Genomic DNA, 15,670 nt, shown 5'->3' with positions numbered 1-15,670 from the left:
GGCCCCATCCTGCACCGTCACGGCGGGGTGGGATCCGTTTGGGGACACGCCATGAGTCTGCGGTGTCCCTGGGGGTCACGGGAGCCGTTGGGGACCTGGTGGTGCCACCCCAGGTCACCCTCAGCCCTTGGGGGACACGGATCTTGTGGGAGCCACGATTTGGCAGCTCCCGGTGAGTCACCATGTCACGGGCTTGGGACATCAGCGGTGGCACCTCATGGGACAGCATCCTCGGTGGCACCTCAGAGTCCCCCGAGCTCCGTGGGGTGATGGCGCAGAGCATGGGGTTCCCTCCATCTCCCCTGTTTTTTGGGGCAGGAGGATGCTCTTGAGGCCACCAGCAGCTGCGACATCATGGCCAAGGACCTTCAGGGGACACCCCATGGTGACACCAGAGATGTGCCACCCGTTTTCACCCAAAATCATGAAAGAAAATGTGGTCTAGGGGGGAGTTGGGGGGCGTGGAGGGGTGGCAGGGGTGCCTGCCCGTTGTCTGCCTCCTCTGAGCTTCCTGTCTTTCTCACCTATCCATTTTATATATATATATATATATATATATACACACACATTGTCTGCCTCCTCTGAGCTTCCTTTCTTTCTCACCTACCCATTTTATATATATATATATATATATATATATTTATATACATATATCTCAGTCACCTCTCTGGTCCCCTCACCGTGTCCCCCCCCAGCCTGGGGACAATGACAGGACACTTGTCTTTTTTTTTTAAATATTTTAATTTTTTTGTACCAAGGTCAGAATTTTAAAAACCCGCCATGGACAGCAGCCCCCGGCGGCCGCCCCCCCGCGGCGGGGCGTACAAAATGTCAGTCGTACAAAACGGTGAGGTGGGGGGGGCACGGGCCCCTCCCCGGGATCAGACCACAGGACTCGTCACCATCATCATCATCATCACTATGAACACAATGTCGCAATGAGACCCCGAGCATTAGGGACACCGACGTCACCGAGGTTTGGGGGGCTGGTGTGGACCCCGAGCTGGGTGGAGACCCCCCCGCCATGTGGGGCTGGTCCCTCGGGTGGCTCAGGCCACCAAGAGGGATGTGCAGCGGTCCTGGGGAATGGGGGACATGTCCCCTCCCGAGGTGACACGAGGAGGAGGTGGGTCCCTTACTGGTTTGGGGGGACTGAGGGCTGCCTCCCCCCGGGGGTCAGGAGCTGCCCCGGATCCTCTCCATGTAGCTGCGGAGCTCCTCAGGGTCCCGCAGCCCCATGTCCTCGCACACCCAGCGGATGTCATCGTCACCGGCCACCAGGATGGACTGGACGTTGGGGACAGGCTGGGGGGGCTCCTCAGGGATGCGGGGTGGGGCGAAGGTGACGAATTCCACCCGCTTCCTCCTCCCGCCGCCCCCCGGGGTGTCTTTGCGTGGCGTGGCGGTGCCAGCTGGGGGGACACCCACTTGGTCACCCGGCGCGGTGTTGGCGCTGGGGGCGTCGCAGCAGCAGCGCCCGGTGTCGGCGGCCGCGGCGGGGGCGGCCGGGGGCTCGGGCTGCCGCCGGTCCAGTTGCCGGCTCAGCTCCTCCTGGTCGGTGCCCAACCAAACCCAGTTGTGGGGCTGGGGGGCCGGGGAGGTGGCCCCGGCGTCCGGCAGCTCCTTCTGCTGGTAGCGCAGGACGAAGAAGATGCAGTTGACGAGGAAGATGAAGATGGCGAGGCAGAAGACCCCCAGCAGGACATACATGCCGATCTCCAGGTCGGTCACCCGCTGCGGAGCCTTCACCATCTCATCCTCCTCCTCCTCTTCGTCCCCGGTGGCGCGGCCGTAACCTTCCTCTCCCTCCTCCTCTTCCTCGGAGGAGGACCCCAACCCTTGGAGCTTGGTGGAGGAAGGTCCCACACCAGCGGGGACCCTCCGCCGCGGCTCGGTGGCCACCGTCACCGCCTCCCCCGACATGGCCCCCTCGGCGCGTGGGAAGGGTGGGCTGGGCCGGGGGGGGCGGCCGCTGCGGGGCGTGGGGACGCGCCGGTTGTCGCCCACCTCGAGCCAGGTGGTGGCTGTGGCCAACGCGCCCACACGGTGCCGGCCGCGGCGACAAGCGTCCGGGGGGTGCAGGCTGAGCTGCAGCAGAGCCCCCCGCCCCGCACCCTCTGCCACCACCCGCGGGCGGGTGGCGGGGCCACCGGGTGACACGGTGACCACAGCGCGGTCAAGCGAGGTCAAGGTCAAGGCTGCATCCTGCCCATACAGCTCCAGCGGGGCCAGCGTGCGGTCGGAGAAGGACAGCCAGACGGACAGTGTCGCCTCCTGCCAGGGACACCAGGTGGGTGACACTGCGGTTTGGGGACACCGGGCACCTCGAGCATTCCCCCCACCCCTCTCACCTGCTTGGGGGCACGCAGGGTGGTTGTCCCCAAGGTGGTAGCAGTGACAACACCAGGGTGACCTGGCTCTGGGCGCAGCGTCAGGGACAGCCCGGCCACCAGCTGGGGATGCAGCGCTGTCACTGTCACCTTCTCCTCCGACACCACCAGCATCTGCTCCCCCAGGATGGAGTCAGAGAGTGGGGAGCGGACCTGGAGGGACATGGGGGGAACCTTGTGAGCCCCAAACTGCATGGCCTCTGTGTCCCCATCCTCTCCACACCCCGTCCTGGTCCCCAGCCCCACTTTGTCCCTCTCTCCAGCCCCCAGGACACCCTCCAATCCCCCATCTCCCCCCAGGGCCACCCCTGCACCCCTCCAAAAGGTGACACCCCCCCAAAACTTACCTCCACCGAGGTAACCCCTGGCTCCCGGCCGACCACAGTGTCCCCCTCCAGTGTGGCCACCCGGGGGTCCTGCACCCGGGTCCGGCTGGCCACCAGGTGGGTGACATCCAGGAGCCACTGGGGACCGGGCAGGTAGGCGAGGTGACGGCCACCATCCAGGGGGTGGGCGACAAAGTGCGCCAGGACCCTCAGCGCCGTGCGCTGGTACTGAGGGTGGCAGCTCCGCGCCCGCCGATCGCCGTCCTCCCCGGGCTCATCCACCTCCGCCGGGACACTGCGGGGACACGGGTGTCACCAGCCCCGCGGGGCTGCCTGGGGCTGCTGGGGGGTGTCATGAGTGCGTGGGGGCTCGGCGGGGCTGGGGTGTACAGCGCCATGGGGCTCAGTGGGGCAGGGAGCATGTGGGGGCTCAAGGGGCAGGGATATGTGTCACGAGTGTATGGGGGCTCAGCAGGGCAGGGGCGCATCTCATAGGTGCCATGGGGCTCAGTGGGGCAGGGACACGTGTCGTAAGTCCCCCAGGGCTCAGCGTGACAGGGACATGTGTCACAAGTGCCCCAGGGCTCAGCAGGGCAGGGGACATGCTCTCAAACACCCTGGGGCTCAGCAGGACAGGGACACGCGTCACGAGCGCGGTGGGACTCAGCACCCGCTCCCAGCTCCTCCCTCGCCCACGGCCGCGGTGACGGGGGGTGGCAGCAGCGTCCCCCCGGTCACTGCTCTCACCTGTCGGGGCCGCCGGGCAGCCGCCAGCCCCGCACCTGCTCCAGCACCGTGTCACCCAGCTGGACGCGCAGCGGCAGCAGCGGCGCCCAGACGGTGAAGCGCAGCGAAGCGTGCAGGCGCCGCGACCAAAAATCCACCCGCGCCCCCCGCGCCCCACGGCTCTCCTTGCCCCCCACGAACACGGCGTCGCAGGCGTCCGAAACCTGGGGGAGGACACGCAGAGGGGGAGCAGGCAGCCCGAGAGGGGCGAGGGGACAACGGGGGGACACAGGGGGTCACACTCACCTGCAGCACCTGTTTGTCGGCCGACTCGCAGCCCGGCGGCTCGGGGAGCTCGGTCACACCGCCCCCCGCCTCCACCATCACCAGTTTGACCGGTACGGAACGGGGGACCCCGGTCAGCAGGGCAGTATTCAGAATCTCCAGCTCCTGGTGGGTAAATGGGGGTGAGTGTGTGGCCCCCTCATAACCGGGGTGGGGGGGTCTGGTTTGCGGGTACCCACCTGTACAAGGGGGACGAGCGCGCGAACATCCCGCTCCGACACCTGGATCTCCCAAACCAGTTTGTCCTTCTGGGCCTCGGGGTCCTGGCCCGGGTACTCCACCTGCCAGGTGAGGGGCCGCGCCAGCCCCCCTGGCGCCAGCCCCCCCGTCCCGTTCTCCACCGCCAGCTCCAGGTGCAGGAACGTGGCCGAGTCGGCCACCCTGTGTCACCGCACGGGGGTCAGGGCTGCCCTGTGCCTCCCAGTTCCCCCACTGGGACCTACTGGGATGGGACTGGTGCAATGCACAGGTCACCCTGGACTGGCTGGGTCATATTGGGATGGAAGCAGCGCAACATGAAGATGCCTCTGGGTTATACTGGCATGGCAGTGGTGCAATGCACAGGTCCCCGTGGGTTATACTGGGATGGCAGTGGCGCAATGCACAGGTCCCCATGGGTTATACTGGGATGGCAGTGGCGCAATGCACAGGTCCCCGTGGGTTATACTGGGATGGGAATGGTGCAATGTACAGGTCCCTGTGGGTTATACTGGGATGGGAGCGGTGCAATGCACGGGACCCGTGGGTTATACTGGGATGGGAATGGTGCAATGTACAGGTCCCTGTGGGTTATACTGGGATGGGAGCGGTGCAATGCACGGGACCCGTGGGTTAGACTGAGATAGTGGTGGTGCAATGCACAGGACCTGTGGGTTATACTGGGATGGGAGCGGTGCAATGCACAGGTGCTCGTGGGTTATACTGGGATGGCAGTGGTGCAATGCACAGGTCCCCGTGGGTTATACTGGGATGGGAGCAGTGCAATGCACAGGACCCATGAGTTATACGGGGTTGGGAGTGGTGCAATGCACAGGTCCCCATGGGTTATACTGGGATGGGAGTGGTGCAATGCACAGGTCCCCGTGGGTTATACTGGGATGGCAGTGGTGCAATGTACAGGTCCCCATGGGTTATACGGGGTTGGGAGTGGTGTGATGCACAGCTCCCCCTGCTCCAACTGGGCCATACTGGGATGGAGGCAGTGCACAGTACAGGTCACCTCCCTCCAACTGGGCCATACTGGGATGGAGGCAGTGCCACGCACAGACTCCATTGCTCTGACTGGGCACCACTGCGCTGCACTGGGCCCCCACACAGGAGCCCCCTCCCACACCGGGGACCCCCGGGGTTTCACGCCGCTCCCACCTCCATCCGCCGCGGTTGTCCCCGCTGCGCCGACACGTCACCACGGCCGTGGAGTGCTTGGGACCCCTCGTGCGCTCCAGCTGGGCGCTCCAGGCGCTGGGGACACCGGGGCGAGCGGCCACCACCTGCAGCCCCTTCTTCGCTTTGATCCTGTCACCAAACCCCTGTCACACGACGTCCCGTCACCCACCACGGGGGATCCCCTGCCCACACCGGGGGGTCTCACCGCAGCGTCAGCTGGTCGGCGGTGAAGTTGTTCCGCAGGGCGAGGGTGGCGGTGAAGCGTTGTCCCGGGCGCAAGGTGGCATCGGGGACCCGCAGCAGCACCTTGTCATCCAGCCGAACCTCCTGCCGCCGCGCCGGCTCGGCCGCCCGCAGCTCCAGAGCCCCCAGGTATTGGGGTGCGTCCCCTCCGCGGCGGCTCCGCTCCCGGCCACCCCCGCCGCCACACTCCCCCGGTCCCACCACACCGTAGTGCAGCTCAACGGGCTCGGGGGGCTCCCCGGGGGCATCGGCTGCCCGTGGGGATGGGGAGAACCAGCGCGGGGGGATCTCCAGCTCCACCACGCAGACGCCCAGGGGTGCCTGGAGGAGATGGAAAACAGTGTCGCAGGTCAGCGGGGAATGAGCGGGGTGGTCCCCAGGATGGGGGGGTCCTGCCCCGGTGGGTGGCACTGACCTGCAGGCGACATGTCCCACGGGCCACCCGGCCACGGTGGTGTGCATGCAGGGCGACGCAGGGGAGGTCCCGCTCCTCGGGGTGGTCCCGCACCCCAGGGTGGTCCCGATCCCTGGGGTGCTCCCTGGCGTGCTCCCGTTGCCCAAGGTGGTCGCGCACCCCAAGGTGGTCCCGCACCCCATGGTGGTCCCGCTGCCCAGGGTGGTCACGCTCCCTTGGGTGCTCCCATTGCCCAGGGTGCTCCCCAGAGTGCTCCTGCCCCCCAAGGTGGTCCCGGGGGTGATCCCGCTGCCCCAGCAGCCAGTCGGGACCCTGCAGATGGAAAAGGACGCGGGCGATGGGCTCCGTGGGGGACACGGCGCTCTCGAGGGACACGGCGCGGATGTCCCATGCTGCCGAGTGGCCGTCCCGCCCCGGGGGGGGCTCCGTGGGCAACTCCTGCAAAAAACATCCAGGGATGGAGTTGGGGGGCTGGGCTGCCCCAGGGTCGGCGGGGGCGGTGGGGGCGGTTTTACCTGGCGGGTGCTGAAGGGGGGGTAGGTGGCCCGCATGACGGGGTGCGCAGGGGGACCGTGCCGCAGCAGCAGGAAGGTCTCAGTGAGGGTGTGCAGGGACACGTTGGGGGGCACGTCCTGGTCCGCCCGCTGCAGCCGGTAATACTCGGGCACCCCCAGCACCTCCAGATCCGCCGGTAGGTACACGGGGTCGAGGGGGTCCCCATCACCCCTTGCTGCGAGGACAGGGGCCATGTCACTGGCCTCGGTGGCCTCGGAGGGCAAGGGGTGCCGGGGGGTGGTGAGTGGGGGTCTCCGAGCCCACAGTCTGATGCTGCAGCTTGGTGACAGCTCCGCTGCACCCAGGAACCCTCCAGACCCCACCATCTCCCTCCCTCTGCCCTCAGGACCCACTCCAGGACCCACCTGGCCACCCCTGCCCTCTTGGGGACAAGGACACCCTGCACCCCAGGATTCTGCCCCATTGCAACCCTTGTGCCCCTCCAGTGACACCCCACTAATGCCAGGGTCAGCATTGGGGGGTCCAGCGTGGTTCCCCCCCATGCCTGGCTGCTCCTCACTAACGAAGCAGCACTCGTTATGCTGCCCTGGCTGTGCCAGCGGGGTGGGGACCCGCTCCCCTCCTGGGGACAGGGATGGTGACAGGTCTCCCCCCAGGGTGGGATCCCGAATCGGGGTATCCGGATCACCAGGTTCCTCATGCGCAGGGAACAGATCCCGCCAGGATCCCCCTTCCCCACGGGGGACAGATCTCGCCCGATCCATAGCTCCCCGTGGGCAGGGGAGGGGGCAGCTCCCCCCGCGGGCAGATCGCGGGGGATCGGGTGAGTGGGGAGATCACAGGGCAGGGGAAGCAGATCCCCTCGGGCCGCAGAGATCCCGTGTGGATGGCGGGGAGATCCACCCCCTGAGATCACAGCAGATCCCACGTTCCTTGGGGGATCGCATGTGGCAGAGGGGGAGCGGATCCCCTCGGGATCTTGGGGGATCCGGGGAAATGGAGGGGGGGAGGACCCGGGGGGAGCGGATCCCGGCGATCCCGAATGCGGGGAGACAGGTCGCCCGGGACCGCGGGACCCCCGGTGGGAGCGGATCCAGGCGGGATGGCGGGGATTTCCCCCGCGATCGGGTGCGGAACCCGGCGCGGGGCTGCCGCCGGTCCCGGTGCTGGTGCCGGTGCCAGTGCCGGTGCCGCTCCCGGTGTCGGTGTCGGTCCCGGTGCCGCCGCACTCACCTGATGCGCAGAGCAGGGCGGCGGCCAGCAGCGCCAGCCGCGTCCCCGGGGCCGGTACCGGAGCCGGTACCGGGGCCGGTGCGGGGGCCATGGCCGGGGCTGGCTCCGCAGAGCCTCCGTGCCAGCGGCAGCCGCCGCTCCCGTCCCTCCGCCTCCGCGCCCAGACAATGGGGCCGGGGCGGGACCGGCACCGGCGCCGCCTCGTCCCGCCGGGTCCTAAACACCGGCCCTGGGCAGCGCCGGGCACGGCTCCCGCCCCGGCCCCGTTCCTGTCCCCATCCCTGTCCCACTCCCGTCCCTGTCCCTGTCCCACTCTCGTCCCCGTCCCCAGCCCCATCCCATTCCCCAGTCCCATCTCTGTCCCCATTCCTGCCCCCATCCCTGTCCCCGACCCCTTCCCTATCCCCATTCCCACTCCCATCCTGTCCCCGTCCCCACCCCTGTCCCCATCCCATCTCTGTCCCCATTCTTGTCGCCATCCCATTCCCCACCCCTGTCTCCGGCCCTGTCCCCATCCCTCTCCCCATTTCTATCTCTAACCCTGTCCCCGTCCCCCCCAGGTGACACAACTGGCCATGTGGTGGGAACCCGCACACACACGGGGGGCTCCCACACCAGTTCGTGTTCATCTTTCCCTGTCTTACCCCAGCTGGGGCAACTGGGGGACACTGGGGACACGGGAGGGACGGCAGGGTCGCTGTTGCTGGGGACAGGCGGAGCGGGCAGCGGGGACAACTGGAGGGCGATGGGGACACGGAGAAGGGGACGGATCCTGGCACGGATCAACCCCCCCTTCCTCCTCCTCCTCCTCAGCAAACAGAGGGAGAGGGACAAGTGTAGGGCAAGTGTGACACCCTCCTGTGCCCCTGAAATGTGCCACCCGTGTCCCCCAGCCTGAGTGGGGTGTGGGGGGACAGGCAGCCCCCAAGGGGAACCCCCACAGGGACAGTAGCCGACCAGGCCACGGTGAAACCACCTTTATTCAGAATCGCATATCAAAACAGTCCAAAAAGCAGCTGAAAACCCAAGGATCGACAGCATGGGGCCCGGGGGGGGGGTTGCGATCCCCCCAAATGAGCAGAGATCCCCCCCATTTTAGGCTGGGGTGATGCCTGGAGTGAGGAGCTGGGTCCCCTCTGATGGGCACAACAGCCACCAGGGTGGGTGAAGGGGAATTGGGGTGTCCTTGTTCCCTCAACCATGGTAGGGGGGATTGGGGTGTCCCTGTAACCCCCTCACTGTGATAAGGGGGGAATGGGGTGCTCCCCTCACCGTGGTAAGGCTGGATTTGGGGCTGGGGGAACACAGGGGCCATATGACCACCCCTAGGGGAAGGCACTCGTGGCTGTTGTTAAGGCACCGTGGTGTGTGTGCGAGGAGGGGAGCTCCAGTTTTCGGGGTGCTGCATTGGGGGAGGGGAGCCCAGCAGGATAAGGGGACCCCCAGTGATATTGGGGGGCTCCCAGGCTGGTGTGCACCGTGGGGTGGGGGGGGCTCACAGGGGCAGAGATCGGGAGTGGGCAGAGAAAGGGGGACAGGGTGCTCAGCATGGAGGACGCAAAATTGGGGGGTACAGAGCTGATGGGACGCCACAAGGTGTGGGGGCGTCATTCCTCCTGGTTCCGAGGGCCCCCCCACTTCTGCCGCCGCCGCAGCTCCTCCACCTTCCACTCCAGGCTGCGCACAGCGGCGTCCAGGCGGGCGCTGGAGCTTGAGGGGGCCAAGAGGCTCCCCAAAAGGGTGTAGAGCACCCAGAGCCCCAGCAGCATCCCCGCCTGTGCCGTGGGGCTCTCGGGGGACGCGGTGACGTGCAGGAAGGCGCCCAGGAAGCAGCAGAGTGTCACCCAGCGCAGGGTGGGGAGCAGGAGCCCCCGCACCCGCGACAGCACCCAGGACCCCACCAGAGCCACCAGACCCCACAGCAGCACCCGCTGCACCTCGCCGGGAGCCAGCGCTGCCGCACGCACCAGCCGGTCACCTGCGGGAAAGTGTCACCGGTGTCACCGGTGCGGGTGATGAAGCCAGGGTGATCCCTACCGCCACTCCCCTCGACGCTCACCGGTGACACCGGAGGCGGCCAGGAGGTCACCGATGATCCCGCAGAGCGTGGTCAAAGCCACCGAGATCCCCGAGGACACGAGCCAGAGGGTGGCGGAGAGGCTCTGCGGGGACAAAAAGGGGTGGTGGTGGGTGGCAGCCCCGCCGTGTCGCTAGAGGAGGGGACACCGGGACAGACCTCACCTCTGCCACCAGCCGCAGGGGCTGCGGACCCACCCAGCTCTCCAGGGTGTCCCAGGCGGCTCGGCCCAGCCGTGACAACGGGTCATCGGGGACGGCGCTGGGACCCCCAGCCGCGTGCTGGCTGTCCCCCGCTGTCCCCTCGAGGACGGGGACCCACAGCAGCACGGCCAGCAGGGCCCGGCGCGCCGTGTCACCCCCCATCGCGTGTGTCCCGCCGCCGGGCCGGGGGCTCTGTGGGGACAGAGACCCCCCGAGGTGCTGACACGTCCCCCCCGCCATGGCGGGGCCACCTGCGGGCGGCTTTGGGGCCGCTGTCCCCTGTGTCCCCCCCACGCGGCTATCTTTAGGTCGGACGTCACCGGGACGCCCTGCCCAAGGACATGGGCCCGGTTTGGGGGGGACACGGGGACACGGGGACACCCCCTGTCCCGGCGGGGGGCGCGGGTGCTGCGGGACGGGGCGCAGCCACCGCTGTCCCCCCCGGTCACCCCACACCTCCGGGACCCCCGCTCTGCGCCCCCCCCCCACCCGCCCCGTCCGCCTCCGGTCTCGGGGTGTCCCCCCCGAGCGGGGTGTCACCCCTTCTCCTCCCATTGCCACCCCAGTCCCCCCCTCCCTCTTCGTCCCCCCGAGCTCCCCCCGCCAGGCCACCCCCAAACCCGCCGGGACCCCCGTGTCCCCCACTCTGGGCCCCCCCCAGCCCCCCGTCCCCTTCCCCTTGTGTATTCCCGCCCGAGTCCCGCTCCCCCCGCCCCGCGCTCCCCCCGCCCCGTCCCCAGCCGCCCGGGCCCCGGCGGGGGCAGCGCTCACCGCCGCCGCGCGGGGGCGCTGCGGAGCCGGCCGGGCCCGGGGCGCGCGCACAGACCCACCGGCCGCCGCCGCCGCGGGGCACGCCGGGAGCTGTAGTCCGGGAGCAGCCGCGGGGCACGCCGGGAGTTGTAGTCCGCAGGTGGGGGGAACCGCCGCGCGCGCGGTGCATGCTGGGACACGGTCGCCATAACAACGGCCGGGCGCGCGGGGCACGCCGGGAGGCGTCGTTACTCGGGGGGGTTGGGGGCGTTGGCGCGGGGCACGCCGGGAGCGCTTCCGTTTCCGGTGGCGGCGGAGCGGCGGCGGCGCCCGCGTGAGCCGGCGGGAGCGTCGCGAGCGCCGCCCGGAACCGGAACCGGCACCGGAGCTTCGAGCGGAGGCGGAGCGGCCCGCAGGCCCAGCCCCGCGGCTGCCGGGCCCCGCCATGGCGCTCATCTGCTCCAGTGAGCGGGGGCGGGGGGACCGGGGGGGGGGCCCCGTTCGGTACCGTGATCCCCGTTCGGTACCGTGATCCCTGTTCGGTGCCGTAACCCCCGGGCGGTACTGTAACCCCCACCCCCTACCGTAACCCGCGGGGGATACCGTAGCCCCGTGCTCGGTACCGTAACCCCCAGGCGGTACCGTAACCCCCGTTCCATACCGTAACCCCACTTTGGGCACCGTAGCCCCCGGGCAGTAATCCCCATTCTGTACCGTGAGCCCACGTTCGGTACCGAAACCCCGTTCTGTACCGTAACCCCCCCTCCTCCTCCCCAGTTTCCAACGAGGTCCCCGAGCACCCCTGCGTGTCCCCGGTTTCCAACCACGTCTACGAGCGGCGGCTGATTGAGAAATACATCGCGGAGAACGGCACCGACCCCGTGAACAACCAGCCCCTGTCCGAGGAGCAGCTCATCGACATCAAAGGTACTGCTAGGGGGAGGGGGAGTGCCTGTTCTCCCACCCTGCGGGGACCGGGGGGTGCGGGGGGTGGTTTTCGGGAGGGTGACGGTGTTGTCTCGTTGCCAGTTGCCCACCCGATCCGGCCCAAGCCGCCGTCCGCCACCAGCATCCCGGCCATCCTCAAGGCTCTGCAGGATGAGTGGGTGAGTAACTGGGGCAGCAGCAGCCTGTGGCTTTCACAGGCGTGTTTTGGGTGGAAAAGCCCCTTGAGATCATTGAGTCCAACCGTTAACCCACCCCGGCACTGCCCCATGTCCTGAGAACCTCATGTCTGTCTGTCCAGCCCTCCAGGGATGGTGACTCCAGCACTGCCCTGGGCAGCCTGTTCCAATGCCCCACAGCCCTTTGAGGAAGGAGTTGTTCCTAAAATCAACCTCACCCTCCCCTGGCGCAACTTGAGGCCGTTTCCTCTGCTCCTGGCGCTTGTTCCTGGGGAGCAGAGCCCGACCCCCCTGGCTCCAAGCTCCTTTCAGGCAGTTCAGAGATCAGAAGGTCTCCCCTCAGCTCCTGTTCTCCAGCTGAACCCCCCAGGTCTTTCAGTCGCTCCATCACCCTTGTGCTCCAGCTCCTCACCAGCTCCGTTCCCTTCTCTCAACTCAGCACCTCAAGGGCTTTCTTGTTGTGAGGGGCCCAAAACTGACCCCAGGATTCGTCCCCAAGCCTGTTCCTCTCCCTGCCCGCACTTTTCCCTTCCTGACTGTGTGTTCCCCAGGACGCCGTCATGCTGCACAGCTTCACGCTGCGCCAGCAGCTCCAGACCACGCGCCAGGAGCTGTCCCACGCGCTCTACCAGCACGACGCCGCCTGCCGCGTCATTGCCCGCCTCACCAAGGAGGTCACCGCTGCCAGAGAAGGTGACGTGGGGTGACACGGGGTGTGGGCTGCAGGTCTCGGGCATGTGGATGGTTACCAGACACCATCTCCTTTCCTCTCCGAGCACCTTGTGAGCTTGCGTTTTTCCTCTTTCCCCGCAGCTTTGGCCACTCTGAAGCCGCAGGCCGGGCTCATCGTGCCACAGGCGGTGCCATCCTCGCAGCCCAACGTGGCGGTGAGTCCCCACTGCCCCTCTGGGCGCTTCCCCTCTGGCTGCCGATGTCCCCTCGTCCCCTCTCTGGGTTTAACCAGCCCCATTTCCATCCGCGCAGGGAGCCGGCGAGTCCATGGACCTGGGCGAGCTCGCAGGCATGACCCCCGAGATCATCCAGAAGGTAAAAGCTCTTTACTTGCGCCGCTCCAGCCCCCAGCAGTGGTTTTTCCCCTCCTCCCCGCATGAAAACCCCACTGTGACCCCCTTCTTGTTTCACAGCTTCAAGACAAGGCGACGGTGCTGACCACAGAGCGCAAGAAGGTACGTGACCCCTTTTTGTTCCCAAATCACCGTGGTGGCCGAGCTGTGCCGCGAGAGCCCCCAACGTTTATCTCCGCACTGTTTTCCTTTCGCAGAGAGGCAAGACTGTGCCGGAGGAGCTGGTGAAACCAGAGGAGCTCAGCAAATACCGGCAGGTTGCTTCGCACGTGGTGAGTGCTGTGACACAGCCGGGGGCTCAAAAAATCCCCCTGGCCCCTCTGTGCCGCTTTGCAGCGTTGATAAGTGACAGATTGGTGACTCTGTGCAACAGCCCACGGTTTTCTTGCTCCCAGCATTAATTTTCTTGCTCGTGGCGTTAGTTTTCTTGCTCCTGGCATGAATTTTCTTGCTTGTGGCATTAATCTGGCATCCTCCTCTGTCGCGCAGGGGCTGCACAGTGCCAGCATCCCGGGCATTCTCGCCTTGGACCTCTGTCCTTCCGACACCAACAAGATCCTCACCGGTAAGGGAAGCTGCTCCGCTTGCCGGACACTCGCGTGGTGTGACCAAGAGCTTGTGTGTGCCTGGAAGCGGGTCCCTTTGTGCCCCTTTTTGGGGACAGAGGGGCGTGAGGGATTCTCTGGGCTCAAGGCAAAGCTGCTGGGGATGGTGGTTGCCAGGAAAAGTGGGTGAACTTGGTCTTGGTTGCCACGGGTGCATCTCTCACCACTTCTTGCTTTGTTTTCCAGGCGGGGCTGATAAAAACGTCATCGTCTTTGACAAGAGCTCGGAGCAGATCCTGGCCACGCTCAAGGGACACACCAAGAAGGTCACCAGCGTCGTCTTCCACCCATCTCAGGTGCGCTTAGCCCAGTGTTTTGCCTCTTCCATCACAACCAGATTTGCTTTGCTGGGCCTGTCAAAACCTCCCTCAGACGGAGAGATGACTTTTTTGTGTGTGTTAACAACATCTCTGCCTCATTCTTCTTTAGGATTTGGTGTTCTCGGCGTCTCCCGATGCCACCATCCGCATCTGGTCTGTCCCCAACGCCTCCTGCGTGCAGGTCGTCCGTGCCCACGAGGGCTCTGTCACAGGGCTGAGCCTCCACGCCACGGGCGATTATCTCCTCAGCTCCTCCGACGACCAGGTGAGCCCCTCCCGAGTCACAGACCCCCCTCCCGCCTTCTCCTCTCTCTCTGCTCAACGCTTTTGTTCTTTTTTTTCCAGTATTGGGCTTTTTCGGATATCCAGACGGGCCGTGTCCTCACCAAGGTGACAGATGAGAGCTCTGGCTGCGGTAAGATGAGTCTCCCCACACTGGGGGGTCTGTTTGGAGCTCAGAGCTCAAAATAACTTTGAGGGGGCTGCTAAAAATCAGAGAATCTCCCCAACCCTCCCAATCTCGCCCCCGTGTCTTTGCAGCTCTCACTTGTGCCCAGTTCCACCCGGACGGGCTCATTTTTGGAACAGGGACGATGGATTCTCAGATCAAGATCTGGGATCTGAAGGTAGGAGGGACAGAGAGGTGACATGTTGGGGGTTCAGTGGGCGGCAGACCGGCGAGGCCGAGCTGTGACGCTGGTACAACATTTTGGGGAAGCTCTCATGAGTTTTTCCTCTCAAAATACAAAGTTTCAGCTCAAGAGCGGCTGCTTCTGGTCTTGTTGAGCGACAATAAAGCGTTTGCTGCGTCCCCAAGAGAAGGGGTGACAGAAAGGAGGGTTTGTCACTGGTTGCTCCACCCTTTTAACTGTTTTATCCCCAGGAACGCACCAACGTGGCCAATTTCCCCGGCCACTCGGGCCCCATCACCAGCATCGCCTTCTCGGAGAACGGCTACTACCTGGCCACGGCGGCCGACGATTCCTCCGTCAAACTCTGGGATTTGCGTAAACTCAAGAATTTCAAGACATTGCAGCTGGACAACAACTTCGAGGTGCGTCACCATCCCCTTGTCCCCACGATGGGTCTGCTCTCCTGCTCTCCACCACCCCACCATTTCTCCTGACCATTGTCTTCTGCTTTGGAGGAGCCCCACACACTGGTGCTACCCCCCCAGCACCCCAAAAAGCCTAATTTTTTGGAGCTTTTTGGCCCAAATTTGAAGCCTGATTCCCTTGTCCGCAGGTGAAGTCTCTCATCTTCGACCAGAGCGGTACCTACCTGGCGCTGGGCGGGACGGACGTGCAGATCTACATCTGCAAGCAGTGGACGGAAATCCTCCACTTCACAGGTGAGGAGGGGCAGAGGTTTGGGGAGGCCCTCTAGGTTGCTTTTTGGGGCCAGAAAATGGCTTTTTGGGGTCTGTGGGGATGAAAAGTGCCTCTGCCTGCAGCAAGACCATTGGGCGGGGGGTGTCCCCAATCACTGCAGTGACACCACGGGATTGTTTGTATGTTATTTCCCCCCCCCAGAGCACAGTGGCCTCACCACGGGAGTGGCTTTTGGCCACCACGCCAAGTTCATCGCCTCCACCGGCATGGACCGCAGCCTCAAGTTCTACAGCCTGTAACGGGGTCTGCAGGGGGGTCTTGCTGCCGCACTGGGGGTCGGGGAGGGAATTTTGGGGTGGGGAGGGGGGCAAGTGGTTTATCGCTTCTTCATCACCTTCTGCGCTTTCTCCTTTTAGTTTTCTCCTTTTTGAGTTGCGCTTGTGTCTTTTTCTGCTCTTAGTTTCTGTTCTGCGGTTGTAACGCGCACCGGGAGGTTCCAGCCCCGGTGCTGGGGGGTGTCTGTGGCCAGGGAGGGGGGCAGGGGGTGGAATTTTGGGGCAGGGGGGACGCACCGTGCAGGTTTTGTAAGCAGTGA

At 65.6% G+C, this 15,670-nt stretch overlaps 3 protein-coding genes across 3 annotated transcripts; 1 reads left to right on the top strand and 2 right to left on the bottom strand.

Annotated features, from left to right (window-relative positions):
- Window positions 1-1,176: 1,176 nt before the first annotated feature.
- On the bottom strand, window positions 1,177-7,671 carry TMEM132A (transmembrane protein 132A; the record flags this gene model as incomplete). The annotated part of the gene is made up of 12 exons (XM_080345313.1): window positions 1,177-2,274; window positions 2,352-2,543; window positions 2,738-3,011; window positions 3,464-3,666; window positions 3,749-3,892; window positions 3,967-4,168; window positions 5,153-5,302; window positions 5,379-5,737; window positions 5,832-5,943; window positions 6,124-6,269; window positions 6,347-6,561; window positions 7,581-7,671. The coding sequence occupies 12 exons, from the start codon at window positions 7,669-7,671 to the stop codon at window positions 1,177-1,179; spliced, it is 3,186 nt and encodes a 1,061-aa protein (XP_080201439.1).
- Window positions 7,672-8,617: 946 nt separating this feature from the next.
- TMEM109 (transmembrane protein 109) lies at window positions 8,618-11,057 on the bottom strand (the record flags this gene model as incomplete). Its single annotated transcript, XM_080345312.1, has 4 exons — window positions 8,618-9,558; window positions 9,640-9,742; window positions 9,822-10,052; window positions 10,632-11,057. The coding sequence occupies 4 exons, from the start codon at window positions 11,055-11,057 to the stop codon at window positions 9,188-9,190; spliced, it is 1,131 nt and encodes a 376-aa protein (XP_080201438.1). The 3' UTR covers window positions 8,618-9,187.
- PRPF19 (pre-mRNA processing factor 19) lies at window positions 10,901-15,412 on the top strand. Its single transcript, XM_080344666.1, has 16 exons — window positions 10,901-11,074; window positions 11,388-11,537; window positions 11,640-11,716; window positions 12,286-12,427; window positions 12,548-12,621; window positions 12,719-12,781; window positions 12,880-12,921; window positions 13,017-13,091; window positions 13,309-13,384; window positions 13,611-13,720; window positions 13,854-14,009; window positions 14,090-14,159; window positions 14,285-14,370; window positions 14,628-14,798; window positions 14,990-15,095; window positions 15,277-15,412. Exons 1-16 carry the CDS (start codon window positions 11,056-11,058, stop codon window positions 15,372-15,374), a joined length of 1,515 nt encoding a protein of 504 aa, XP_080200792.1. The 5' UTR covers window positions 10,901-11,055; the 3' UTR covers window positions 15,375-15,412.
- The last annotated feature ends 258 nt before the right edge of the window (window positions 15,413-15,670 follow it).

This window comes from Nesoenas mayeri (assembly GCF_963082525.1).
Source record: "Nesoenas mayeri genome assembly, chromosome: 5".
Classification (NCBI taxonomy): domain Eukaryota; kingdom Metazoa; phylum Chordata; class Aves; order Columbiformes; family Columbidae; genus Nesoenas; species Nesoenas mayeri.
The sequence above is the reverse complement of the archived record's forward strand: the minus strand, read 5'-3'. Positions and strand labels throughout refer to the sequence as shown.